Below are 13568 nucleotides of genomic sequence, written 5' to 3'. Positions count from 1 at the left end.
CTCCTCCTCAAAAAAAAAAAATCCCACACAATCCTGAAGCCATCATCACCCAATGCTCTTTCTTTCCTCTTCCCCTGAAGCCCTTAAGAGCAGACTTGCTCTAACAGTAGCATTTCCTGTTTCAATGGCATGATCACATTTCTGGCTAGAGGTAACAATCTCATGCTGTTGGTTTTTGCAGTGTTGGCCGGAAAGTTTTTTTCATTTACCAGTAAGTTAAGGAAATGCGACAACTGTCCTGAAGCCTTAGTGGACAACTACCAGAGCAAGTGACTAGAATAGTTTCTGCCATGATCTTCACAAAAGCCTGCTACAGTGACCGGTGAGAAATAAGGCAGAACAGGGACCATCCCAGTGAACATGGGTACCCCTGGACACCAGACACTCTGCTCTACATTTGGCTTCAAGATTGAGCTGGATGCTACAATCCACTGTAGTCCTAGTAGAGCCTCAGAAACTTGACAAGTTCTAGCCACTCTCAGCACAGTTGCAGCAAATGCACTGTGCTGCTTCTCACCCCTGTGCTTAGCGGTGCCTTGTGCAGTGAATACCACACTGTTTGCTGCAGACTCTGCAGAACACTCTTCCTCTCTCACATATGCACTGTAAAATCACTATAGGAAAACAAGTAAAACACAGCAATCACAGTCTTAATGCTAAATAATTCCAACAGTGGGTTTAGAAATAAGCTTTTATTAAGTAGATTGAGTTAGTCACTACTGAATTTGAAGAATGGGTATAGAAACAGAAGTTCCATAATCAGGACTAGTAATGCTATTGAGTGGTTAACAATCTTTTATTATTTAATACCCAGAATGCTCACGCTAAAATACATGGTCTTCCTACTCCCAATGAATTTTCAGTTGCTTGATTCTATCTTCTATCAAGAATTCCATTGTAAAAAGGCAGTTAGCATGGTGCTGGCAAATTAGAAGGTCCCACATTTGGCTTTAAAATTTTAGGACAGTTCGAATGCTTAAAAAAGAAAAAAAGAAATTACCAAGAAGTCTGTTTTCTCCCCATCTCTCCCCTCCCTTTCATTGCTGAGACATATTTTAACTTCTGTCTTTTGTAAGAATGAAGTCATGCTTATGCCTATAATATTTAGTAAAAATCCAGGATAATGCTTGTTGTCTTGAGGTTTTTTTTTCATCTCTCCTCCAGTAAAATAAACTCCAAATGAATGCTTTTTCAAACTAGATGTCAGCTTTCAGTAGCTAGCCAAGACTGATCAGGAGCAGTAGTATTTACAGGCATTCTCCCTTTTGTCTGTTTGGAAAATGTTAGGTAGCTTTCATTATTAGTTTCATAGGACATGCTCTTGTATGAATAAAGCACTGAAATGATACTGACGTTTGTAACTGGGACAGGGATCAACTGCCAGATGAAATTTGCAGAGATGCAGTGTTTTCAATTGTAACAAGTACAGTCAACTGATTCATACAAAATAGAATCCATATGAGCTTAAGCAGGTAGAGCTAGTACTTTCTCCAAAGTTATAGACAATATATACAAAACTAAATGAGTGAGATGAAATACAAAGACCATGCTGCTTTCTGGAGGTTATGGTCATAACTATTTGTCTATCTGCAGAGGAACCTAAATATTACTGAATATGTAATCTTCAGTCTCTTTACATTCCTTTCTATAAGGAATGGTGAAAGCCTGAAACTGACCTGTCCCCTTTATCAGCTTTACCTCTGTGTGTATTTCTATTGTACGCTGTTGCTTACTTTTTACTGTGCACATGCCTGGATGCTCAGAGAAGTGTGTTTATATCAGAATCAATGCATGTAGTATACGTCACCCTTTAGCTTCCCTGTTTAAAACATGACAGTGGGCAGGGAACATATACTTCGACCGTGTCTGATCAAGAAGTGTCTTGTATACTTTTCTATATTGTGAACGTTACCTTTTTCCTGAATGCATCAGCTCAAAAGCCTCATTAATTTTGTCAAAAGGCAGCACGTGAGTCACAAATTCATCAACCTTGATCTTTTTGGACATGTATTCAGTCACCAGTTTTGGTACATTGTCTACACTCTTCCAACCTGAAAGAAGGAAAACATTCCTTATTTTTTCATTTTCCACCCATCTCAGAAAACTACAACCCCAGCCCTTACACAGGCACTTGTATGATCAATATGAAAAGGAACAGAGACAAGTGGCATGTTTGTCCCTCCCATGGAGGTCTGACAAAAGCACATATTATCCAAACACACAAAAGTGTTGAAGAAGAACCTTTCATTAGCTGTTCCAGCATTCAACATTAACAGCAGCCCTCACCTAGTAAAGTATACACATGGCATATCTATCAGGCCCCCTACATATCTTTATAATCCAACCCAATACCAATGCATTGCTTGGACAGAGAGCTGTGTGTAATAATTTGAAGTCTGAATGCTTCCATCAATTTCAACAATTACTGAATTTCCAAAAAAAATAACTGAATGTGGTTTTGAGTTGACAGCAGAAAATGTGTATCAAACACTTGTTCCCTTTTTATTTTAAAGGTGTTTATAGCACATTGTCATGTTGGCCCCACAGTTTACTTAGTGGTTAAACAATACAAACATACTAATGTGAGTTTTCATCTCCCCAAAGACCAGATCCTTTCACTGGACCAAACCTTCACTTGAGGATAAAGCAGTCTCCCTGTCCCATTCCATTAGTACTGAATAGTAAATAGATATATTCTCTCTTCAAAATATGTTAGATATCATACCAATGTGTTAATCTGTACCCTGTCCATAGGAGTAACAGATTTTAGAGTCTTTATCTTAAAAGCCAACATAGCATTTATGAACAGCCTGTCAGCATTACAATACTTGCACAAGCAAAACCAAGGGGGGGTGTGTTCTTTGCAGCTTTAGCCCAGAGTAAATTATTTCTATCCCCACAGCAAGAGAGAGTTACCTCCAAACGCTGTCCCTTTCCATGTCCGCCCAGTTACTAGCTGGAATGGTCGTGTGGAGATCTCCTGGCCAGCACCAGCCACTCCGACTATCACACTGACTCCCCAGCCTTTGTGGCAGGCTTCCAAGGCAGCCCTCTTCACGGACACACAGGACAAAGCAGAGTGTTTATTGCTAAGGTTTACGCTGCCTGGACTGGTAGCACTCCTTTCCCCCAATTAATGAAATCACCACATCAGCATTTAAGGAACAATTAATACACTGAAAATTACATTGTATTTTCCATTGGTTCAGATTCCCTTATACTGTTAAAGGTTCACTTTGCACTTTTTATATCCTATCTAGCCTTCAAAGAAGTCACTCTGAACTGCCACTGAGAGTTGGGATAAACTGTAATCACAGCCATATTACCAACAGTTAGGAATGCTACTGTAATTCCTGAAAATCTAGCCTTACATTTAGTAATATTTAGGCATTTCTAAAGGTGAAATGAATTACTTGAGAAATTAGGGAAATACTGAGTGATCCCTGAGATTTTACTGTTCATTGCACAATATATTTTACGTGAGTTTTGTTAATTTCAACTATCAGCACAGGGAAACTCAGGATCTCAAAAAAGTCTTAACTGGGGAAAAAACATTTGTAAGTGCCATTTTCAACCCAAGTAGCAACTGCTTTCATTACATAATTAGGATTGAGTGTAAATTGTCGTTTTTAGTCATAGCATATGATAGCATAGCTATGATAACACAGCATAAAAAAATAGCATATCACTGCTATTAAAAAAAAAATTAATGAGTGTGGCATGTTTTGTGTTAAGAAAGCAGCTGATCTTGCTCTTTAGCTGAACTGGTCCCTCCCTGTATACGGTCCTGTTGGTCAAGCACTCACCATGACTCCGACATTTCCGATGCACTCAAATGAGTAGTCCACACCACCATCGGTCATCTCAACCAGAACCTCCTGGATGGGCTTCTTGGAGTCTTGGGGGCTGATGCACTCAGTAGCTCCAAACTCTTGGGCTTTGGCATACTTATCCTTGTTAATGTCAATGCCAATGATGCGGGATGCTCCTGCTATTTTGCAGCCCATAATAACCGCCAGCCCAACTCCTCCCAAACCAAACACAGCACATGTAGAGCCAGGCTCCACCTAGGAATAAGAAAGGAATCATGAGCAGCAGAAAAAAATTCATCCTTCCACAGGAAGAGGAAATGCAGGTTAAGGAAGCTGTAATAAAAGAAAAAATAGAACCAAATATATATGGCTATGAGATTTTAAAGATAAGGGAAATTATACAGAAATTTAATATGTAGGTACTAAGCTTTTTGTTTCGCTTAAAGACTCATGCCCACTCACCTACCACCTCTGTCTCACACTGAGCTTCACACTATCAGAATGACTTGACGCAAGATGATTATGAAATGGAAAAGTAATTAATCTATAGCTGCTATCAAAAGGGATACAGAATACTCCACGTGAATTTCCTCCAAAGGGCAAAAGGTTCTTCTAACCTGATCTGGCCTCCTATGGGGAAGTCAGAAATTCTTAGCTCAACTTCATCAGTTGAAGAGGAAGAAGAAACACAGATTTGGTACATCGCATTTACAGTGCTAATGTAGTCACTAAGCTGTGTATGCCACAAGCCCAGCCTTCACCTTTGCAGTGTTGACAGCAGCCCCATAGCCCGTGGAGATGCCACAGCCCAGCAGGCACACTTTATCCAGAGGTGCTGCAGCATCTATCTTGGCTACGGAGATATCAGCCACCACAGTGTACTCAGAGAAGGTGCTGGTCCCCATGAAGTGGTAAATCTGCTTTCCCTTGCAGGTGAATCTGCTGGTACCATCAGGCATGACTCCTTTCCCTTGAGTAATTCTTAAGGCAAAGACAGGAAAGTGCAGTCAGAGTTTTAAACTGCAAATATTCCCACCACACAGAATCCACTAAGAAGCACAGAGAAGCAGTTGCATACTTGCAGCCTTATATTTTTACCATTTCAATAAACCTTGGAGTTCACAGAAGTGAGATGCTAAATTCCTAAAACTTCATGCAGTTAATTCCTCCAGAGAAAAATGGAAAGAAATGGAGTTTATTCATACATTCAATTTGTTAGTTACCAAATGCTAACTGCTTGTGCCACTGTACCCCACACCACTGTCTTGGCCTCCTTCAGGACCTTCCCCTTGAGTAGCACCTGTCAGTTATGTCACTGGGACTTCTTTTTGAGTTGGGGAGAATTTTTTTCAGAACAGGAGCTGCAAATTTGTCTGGGAAGCAGGTGTTAAGGAAAAGAAAGAGCTGTCTGTATGATTTTGTACCACTTGAAAGCTTTGGTGTTCACTCCAAAAAGCTAAATTTCCTGAAGTCCTTCCATTAAGTACAGATTAAATATGGAGTCAGAGCATTTATGTTTTCCAACTTGTGGACACAAGGCAGTAGTTTGCACCTTCACATACATGAAAAGAGAGAAACAGTTTTATTTAAGGGAAGAATAGAAATTTTAAGGAATAGTGGAAAAAAAAGCATAAGTGACTCCTGAAACACCTGCTTTCCAGGTCATTAAATGATGCATCAACTGACTTACTCTTCAAAGAAAAGTCCTGTCAATTACTTTTGCAAACTACAGCAAGTATACATTGAACAAATACTACAGCGTGTGTCAAAGTCACAAACCTTATCTTCTGGCACAGGTTTGTTTTAGGATTCTTACAGAACTTGCACTCTCCACACTGAGGGATGTATAGAGGGATAACAGTGTCCCCTAAGAAAAAAAAAATTCTGTGTCTAGTTATTGAGTCAAGCAAGGCATTCTGGAAAAAAAAGAAGTACTTGATTCTCCATGTTTTTCTTTGAGTCTGAGTTCACTTAAAACCTTTGCATACTAAAAGCTGTGTGAAGTATACAGTGGTATTACAGAGATAAACCACTTTAATCCTGGTTGAGCAGACAGCCCATCCAAAATTCATCGTTCCAGTAGCAATGTCACTGTTAAATAAATCAACCCCAGATCAACAGTGAACAACATGACTAAACATTTTAAGCCTTCTAATTGACCTGATTTCAAGTAAAAAAAAATGCTATTCTGGGCTCTTTCAAGTTTTAAATCAAGAGCTCATTGAACAGATTAGTGTTGTGCATCACAGACCACAAAAATCAACACAGGCATACACCCCAGAATAAAATATTGTATTAACTCCTGCAATATGGCCCAGTTTGACAGTTGGTCTTCAAATAAAGTAATACCTTCAAGGAAGACAGGAAATTTGTAAGGTATTTTCTTACCCTTCTTTACTTTTGTTACTCCTTCCCCAACACTCTCTACAATTCCTGCTCCTTCATGTCCCAGGATCACAGGGAAACATCCTTCGGGATCAGCACCACTCAGAGTATAGGCATCAGTGTGACAGACAGCAGTGGCAACTATCTGTGAAGAAATATATAATCTGAGACACCCTGAAGAACAGAATAGTAGCACAGATCCAAAGAATTCCCTTTGGTCAGAAATTCAAAACAATTGCCAGGTTAAAGTTCTGGCAGCATTTAGGATACGGGCAACATATTTTCAATTCCTGCCAAGGCAGTTTTTCTTACTTCGAAAAAGCAAAGTCATAACAGTATTTTTATGATTTTTTATCATTTCCATCAACCAAAATGTGACCCTGAAAGGGGTAAAAGATGACATGTTCTTTCCTATATGAGAAATCAGTGCTCCAGGTCATGTCAAAGTAGTTTAGCATATCAGATTTGAAGTAAGTGAAGACTTAGAAGCAGAATTACCAGAGAGACCATGCAGAACTCTCTGTACTGCATAAATCCAGCTTAAGTATTCAGCTCTATGCAGAAATCCTTTCCACAGAAATAAATTTCACATTAATGTTTACTTTTTGGCAGATACAGGCTCCTGGAAAGTCCTGGTGAAATCAGAAACATGAGTATAGTGAATCCAAGAGACCAATCCCAGCTCAGCAGCCAGTAACTTACGGCTTGACTGAACTAAAATCCAGCATGTTACACAGCTGCCACAAATGACAAATTGCTGTCCTTCAAGATAATGGTGGTCCCAGTTCCCTCAACATTTTGAGGGAACTTAGTCTGCAACAACTGCAATTGATCCGCAAGATTAGCCATTATCCTCAGACCAGACTGTGAAGTGAGTCTAGTAGAAATTAAGTGTTTTATCATAAACAGAAGATCTAAATACTGTAATTTTCTTCTCTGTAAAGCCAGCTGAGATACTAATAAACTAATGATACCTATTCAACATTTCTTCTGTTGGCAAACAAACCATTCCTCTTTAATACTCAGTCTCCTAAAATAGAAAACATACAGTTAAGAATTGGTGTAATTACCTTGATACGAACTTCATGAGCTTTTGGTGGAGCAACCTCTACCTGCTCAATAGAGAGAGGTTTCCCTGCCTCCCAGGCAACAGCGGCCTTGCATTTAATAACCTAAAAGACAAGAACAAGATAAAAAAAGAGGACATCTGTAGTATGGTTCATTTAAAATAACTCCAGTTCAGCCAAGTGAGAAAATAAAACCAGTACTATTGGCTTTTGGAAAGAATCCCAGATCTGAAACACATTATTTCAACAGAAAGGTTTAATTGTCCCACATTTGCTTTCAGGAATAATGAATAAGCCAAGATCTGAAATCTGGATGTCATTCACTTACTGAGTAAAAAAATATAACAAGCCTGGGAGTGCTTGGGAGACACGCTGCAGTGAAGTGAGCAACATGAATGGAAAGGTTGCATAATAAAAATGGTGGTTTAAAATCAAAGACTGCCATTCATTTCAGATATGTTCATTAAACCCAGCATTTGAAGTTGGAAAGTTCAGAAAGGAAACTGTGGAGACCTGCATCAAGAGTGAATTTCCTGTTCCTTATCAGGATAGTTTCTAAGTAGGATTCCAGGAAGGAGATGTGTGTGTGCAGCTGACACGCAGAGCCCCCAGTGATGCAGAGGGACCAGAGGGACTTTGCTATAAGGCTCTAACACCTCTGCAGTGGCCACAGGGATGACTGTTTGCAAATCTTCATTCACTGCTCTCAGCGCTATGACAAATCCTGCTCTCCAACCACACCTAAACATCCCGGGAAGCTTCTCAGTTCCAGTGGTGCAGAGCCTGGCTGAAAGAGCAGGATTTCTGCATCTGTAAACCCTATTAACAGGTACATGCACGCGATTGACTGAGAAAATCAGCAGGCTTTATAGCCATACACTCTAGAGCAGCTTCAGGATAAGCACCTGGATTACCCTTAGAGGTCGGTTTCATGAAGATGACAAGGTCTAAACCATTGCTATTAGAAGTATAAACCAATAGAGGAACATAACATTTTGTATGTTTAAAATAGCTGTGGTGTTCCCATGGAATGCTTGAAAGAAAGAGGAGGAATGTAAATTCCCAAGACCAGAAATACAGTCACTCAACCCTTCTGAAATTTCACTTGCTGGAAGAAACCACAGTGCAGAGACCACCTTTTCAGCTTGCCAGGTCTGATTCATCATACGTGATCAGAAAAGAACGGCTAGTCTATGCCTTTCTGCAATATTTCTGTTTTACAGTAAACAGTACCAGGCTTTGCCAGAGCCAGTTAAAATCCTCACTGTACCTGTAATAGCAGAACTTAAATACTTACCTTGGCCTAAATTTGGTAAAATAAATACTACAGACGCAAAAAGCTTTGTAACAGAAAACAGGTACCTATTCCAACAGCCAGCAGCAGTCTAAATTAGACAGAAACACCCCTAACTAGAACCATGAAATCTTCTTGTCCTGCTTTTTAATACCAGGGTAAATATTACAAAAAGGAATGGAATGTGCCATAGTAACTAAATGTGGAATCACAGTGTGCGCCAGCGGTCATAATCTCTAAATCTTCCAAAGATTTTGCCAGAAAATCTAAATTCAAAGCACAAAGTGCAAGAGAAGCCATCATTCAGTAAATCATTTACTGGTTTTCAATCTATCCCCTCATCCTCCCATCACTTGTTATTGCATTGGAGACTGCGTACTCCTAAAATTTGATTTCCACAAGCTTAAATACAAAATTAAAGACAGAGAGGAAGAAAAAAGCCTCCTCACAGGATCAATTCTAATAATCTAAAACTAACACTAGGCATCTGGAAGCACATTTTGAAATACTAATTTCTGATTCAGTTCATACAGCCACAAAGGCCCCTGGACTATTCCAGTGGTCCCAGACTATTCCAGAGTGGGTGTCAGGAAAGCCCCATATTCTTCTGCCCTTTTATTATTCATAGCTTTCTGCTGTTGCTTTGCTGAAAATCTTGAAGCCAACTGGAAATAAAACCCCAAACACCAACTTCCAGCAGTTCTTAATTTCCTCTATTACCACGCTGGCACTGGAGCACAGCTGTTGGATTGCTTGTGGCTACGCACACGATCAGCTATCTCAGTCGGGATGTGACAGAAGCTGCTCCAAACCCAGTGCCAGCCTGGAGCAGCTTCAGCGTCCGGCCAAGAGCGGCCACCGAGCCCGCTCGGGCTCCGGGCACTGACCGCCTGTGCACAATTCGGAGAAATACTGGCAGAAGGTCTGGGCTATTGCGCTGCTCCCAAAGCAACGCAGTAGGGTCTTGTTTTACCCCTTCTTTCCAGCCGATTCGGTGGCACCTGCCCGAAGCCCACGGGAAAACACGCAAGCTCAAGGTCTTTCACTTGTTTCTCCACCACCGCGACCCAGGAGCGGCCGGAGCGCAGCCCTCAGACACACAGGGTGCGCACGGGGGTCCAGTACAACACACGGCGGGGAGCAAACGCGTGTTTTCTGTCCCAGTCCTGTTCTCACAGAGGGAGCCTCCCACGCCTAAGTAGCGGCACCGACTCCGCCGCACGCCTCACACGCGTGGGGCCGGCGCTCGGAGAAGCCCGGACAATCCCCGCGGCCCGGCTCTCGCCAGCGGCTGGGCTCTCGCCACGGCGACCCCGGCCCGCGGCCCGGCCCCGGGCAGCCTCCGGAGCCCCGCAGCGAGCGCAGGGCAGGAAGGGCTCGCCCGCCTCATGCTGCCCGGTGCGGGACCCTCCGCCCGCCCCCGGGCGACCTTCCCGCCGCGGAACGCAAACGCTCACCCCGCTCGCCATCGCGCACGGCTACGGCTCCCAGCGGAAGGGGAAGGGGAGCCCGCCTCCTTCTCCGCTGCCTCTCTCCCCGCCTCCCTCTCAGGGGCGGGCGAAGGAACTGGCGCCTTCCTCCCTCTTTAGCGTCCCACCCTCGCCGGGCGGGTCGGTCGCAAGCCCCCTGTAGCGCTTTTCTTCCCTCAGAGCGCGGTGCGGGCCAAGGTCTCTGTGTTTCCTGAGGTGCCCGCAGTGTTGCCTTGCCGTGTGGCTGCGTTTGTGGCTGCTGACGGCTGCACCAGCGTCTTCTATCGCGGCCCCTTTAGTCCGGCGGGCGGATGGACATTACTGTGCCTGTGGGGGAGCAGGCCCGCTGTCCTGGCTATGGGCCTGCTCCTGCCGACACCAGGTTGCCAAGATTCCTTCCCAACTAAGGGGACGCCACGGCCTCCTCTGCGCCGGTCGCTGAGGGCCGCAGCAGTGCCTGCACACCCCATGCGGGGGAATCCCGCCCTGGCTCCCGTCCCGGAGGGGCTTGGTACCGCCTGTCTCACCTGGACACAGGGTGAAGCTGACCATGTCTGCAGAGCATGTCCTTTGTGCCTGAACCTGTTCTTGGCTGGATAAAGTGCAATGGTGGAGGATTTACTGGGTGGCAGTGTGAACACTTTACTTCAGACTGTGTGAAGGCAGCCTGCTGCCAGGGGAGGTGAAGGGATCTGCAGTGGGATTCAAGTTTTGACCGGGCTTCTTGACATTCCATCCAGCAGCCTTTGAAGCAAAGGAGCTATTGCTGGAAGAGGAGACCATTCACTGGCTCATGCTGTTGTTTCATTTTCTGGAAAACCTCTTTTCTCCAGGCAGGGTAGGAAGGGATTCCTGTGAGGTCTGCAGACATGATTGTATAAGATGAGGGGAACAGTTCTGCCATGAACCGTGGGGATTTCCTACGGGAGGTGATCGTGCTTGAGGAATTGCAGGATGTTAAGTAAGTCCCCCTCAGTAAGAAAGGGAATTTTTATTTTCCAGTGACATGCTAACAAAAACTTAGCTTACCACATATAGACAACAGCACCTGCATGTGGAAAATTAATAACAGGACATAAGCAACTATGACGTTTAGTAAATAACATGAAAGTAACATAACATTTAATAACAAAACTAAAATGAGAAACAAAGTCTGTAGGCTCATGAAAGGTGACATTGAACTGGAAGGTCATTTGGTCAGTGGGAGTGCTATACAGGTTACACACCTTGTTGCTGAAATCAACACAGGCCCTGTCTACTTCCTTGGTTAAATTCAGCTCTGACAACCTCTCCTGCGAATTTCATGCTCTTGGCTGCCCCTGGTTTGTCAGTGCTTCCAAAAAGCCTCCAAGTATTTTATGTTTAGCTAAACGCCACAGACACTCTGCTTTTTTTAGTATCTTTGACATTGTGAACAATGTAGGCAGTGATTCTGGTGGACAAAGGGACAGATACATAAATCAGACCTCTTTAATGCTCATTGTCCAATTTCAGAGATGAAAGACGTTGTTTATTTTTCATCTTTTCTTCCCTTGCAGTTTTGTGATGTTGCATCCTGTGTTGCTGTGTACTTTTGGAGGCCCTTGGACACTCTAAGTGGTTTTGCAACTTTCTTTCTGTTCTCAGCACCATGCAAGCAAATCAAGTTACCACTCTATGCTCTTGACTGAACTATCTAGGCTTTGTCACATGTTTCAGATTTATGTAGGTAACTTTGTAAGTTCCTTCCATAGGTGAGGACTTCCACTACTGCTCTGGATTTTACATTAGTTTGGTTTTGGTCTTGTTCTATCAGGTATTACATGTTAATCAGGAGCATCAGTTTGGGCTGGGAAAAGAGGAGGGCTTGAAAGCACTTTGAGCATGTGGGAGGGAGACCTGGCAATCATGTTCTTGTTTGGTGGATGTGGTCTGTTTTGTGTGCCAAGTGGGGAGAAAAGTCCAAAACAACTAGGGGTCTGTATTACATTTTTTTCCTTTTTTAAAAAAACGGTATTATTACGCCTACCCTAGAGGCATTAATTTTTTAGTAAGGATTTTTCTGTACCTTAGTTTAACTTTGAAGCACAAGAAGATGTTGTGGGGCAAGAAATCAGTTGCAAGCTTGGCAGGCAGTGTATGGCTGAATGAAGATGCAAGTGATCTGCCAGGATGCCCATCCTGGGACCGTCTGAGTGCCAGAGGCAGAAGCTGGCTGTGTGCCTCTGTCAAAAGGATGAGCTGGTTCTTTGGCACTGGAACTGCTGGCTGCAGCCTCACACACTGGTAAACAGGTTGACAAGGCACAGGGAGGCTGGAGCAGACTGAAAAATCTACCCAGAGGTAAAACTGAAATGCATTAACACAAACATTGCCTAGTTTGTTTTCCCCAAACAGATATGGTCCTAGATTGACCCACAGGTAATTTTCCTTCTACTAATATTATAAATTTTCCAAATAAAACTGATAGTTTTGATAGAAATATTTCATTAGAGTAACCCTGTTGGAGCTGGGATAACCAGTTCCAACACTAGTTCCAACAGTGGGTGCTTGAGTGTAACTCTCTTTTTGTGAGGCATTGCTCTCAAAACCATCCTTTTGAATTCTGATTTAAGTTTTCTACATGTTGCTGTGAAGTACTGGAGGATAATACTTGTGCAGCATAAAAAAACCCCCAAACAACCAACCCTAGAAATTCTTGTCTTTCCTCAAGTCAGCATCAATTATTTTTTATAAAGTATAAGTACAGCTGGTTAAAAAATGGAAACATTTTAAAAATCAGAATTGTTTTCATTTAGAATCATGGAGTCATTTAAGTCGGAAAAGATATCTGAGATCATTGAGTCCAACCTTTGACTGACCACCACGTTAAGGAGACCATGGCACTGAGTGCCACATCGAGTGTTTTGTTGAGTGACTCCGTCACTTCCCTGGGGAATCCACTCCAATGTTTAATCACTCCTTCTGTGCAGGAATTCCTCCTAATGTCTAACCTAAATTTTCCCAGATGCAGCTTGAGACTATGTCCAAAAATGCTCAAAGACGGTTGGTATTTCTTTGGATAATTCCTGGGTAACAGAAATATTCTGGGTTTGTAAACATAAATCTAAATATTATCTGGTAATTCAAGAAATGGTTGGTTCCAAATGAATAATTTAGGCATAATTTTACTAATTAATCCTGGTATAATTCTAAAGTATACTAGAGTAAAATAACTTTTCAGAACAAATCTGATGTACTCAAAGTAAGTATGAAAGTGACCATGACAGTTTTGTAGAGACACGTGAAGCTGGGATGCTGAAAGATGTTTAGTATTTTAGATATGGAAATCAGTAATTTGAGGAGCTTTGCAATTAAATATTCTCAGGTATCTGCATTAATTGAAAACCAAATACAACACAAAAAGCTGATATAATATGTGCTGGTTTTAATGCGTTAATATTTAACTATGCAAGGGAAATTTGAAAGATGAAAGTGGGAAAGAGTTGTGCTGTCATCTTCTTTGCACTTGGCAGCATTTTCTTCTGGTTCATATAAATGTCTTTGCTTTCAAATATAATTA

General features: G+C 42.4%; 1 protein-coding gene across 1 annotated transcript; it reads right to left on the bottom strand.

The window, feature by feature from the left end:
• Positions 1 to 677: 677 nt before the first annotated feature.
• Positions 678 to 10158, bottom strand: LOC134563816 (alcohol dehydrogenase class-3). The gene is made up of 9 exons (XM_063422118.1): positions 10016 to 10158; positions 7268 to 7369; positions 6201 to 6342; positions 5592 to 5679; positions 4574 to 4793; positions 3807 to 4067; positions 2917 to 3052; positions 1913 to 2051; positions 678 to 975 (listed from the first exon to the last, which is right to left on the bottom strand). Exons 1-9 carry the CDS (start codon positions 10025 to 10027, stop codon positions 951 to 953), a joined length of 1125 nt encoding a protein of 374 aa, XP_063278188.1. The 5' UTR covers positions 10028 to 10158; the 3' UTR covers positions 678 to 950.
• Between the last annotated feature and the right edge of the window lie 3410 nt (positions 10159 to 13568).

This window comes from Prinia subflava, chromosome Z (assembly GCF_021018805.1).
Source record: "Prinia subflava isolate CZ2003 ecotype Zambia chromosome Z, Cam_Psub_1.2, whole genome shotgun sequence".
Lineage (NCBI taxonomy): Eukaryota > Metazoa > Chordata > Aves > Passeriformes > Cisticolidae > Prinia > Prinia subflava.
This window is presented reverse-complemented; position numbering and strand designations above follow the sequence as displayed.

Coding starts and splice junctions, on each gene's coding strand:
- LOC134563816 (XM_063422118.1), bottom strand. Junction 5,680..6,200: donor AGTAACAAAAGTAAAGAAGG/GTAAGAAAATAC, acceptor TTTTTTTCTTAG/GGGACACTGTTATCCCTCTA. Junction 2,052..2,916: donor GAAAGGGACAGCGTTTGGAG/GTAACTCTCTCT, acceptor TCCTTCTTTCAG/GTTGGAAGAGTGTAGACAAT.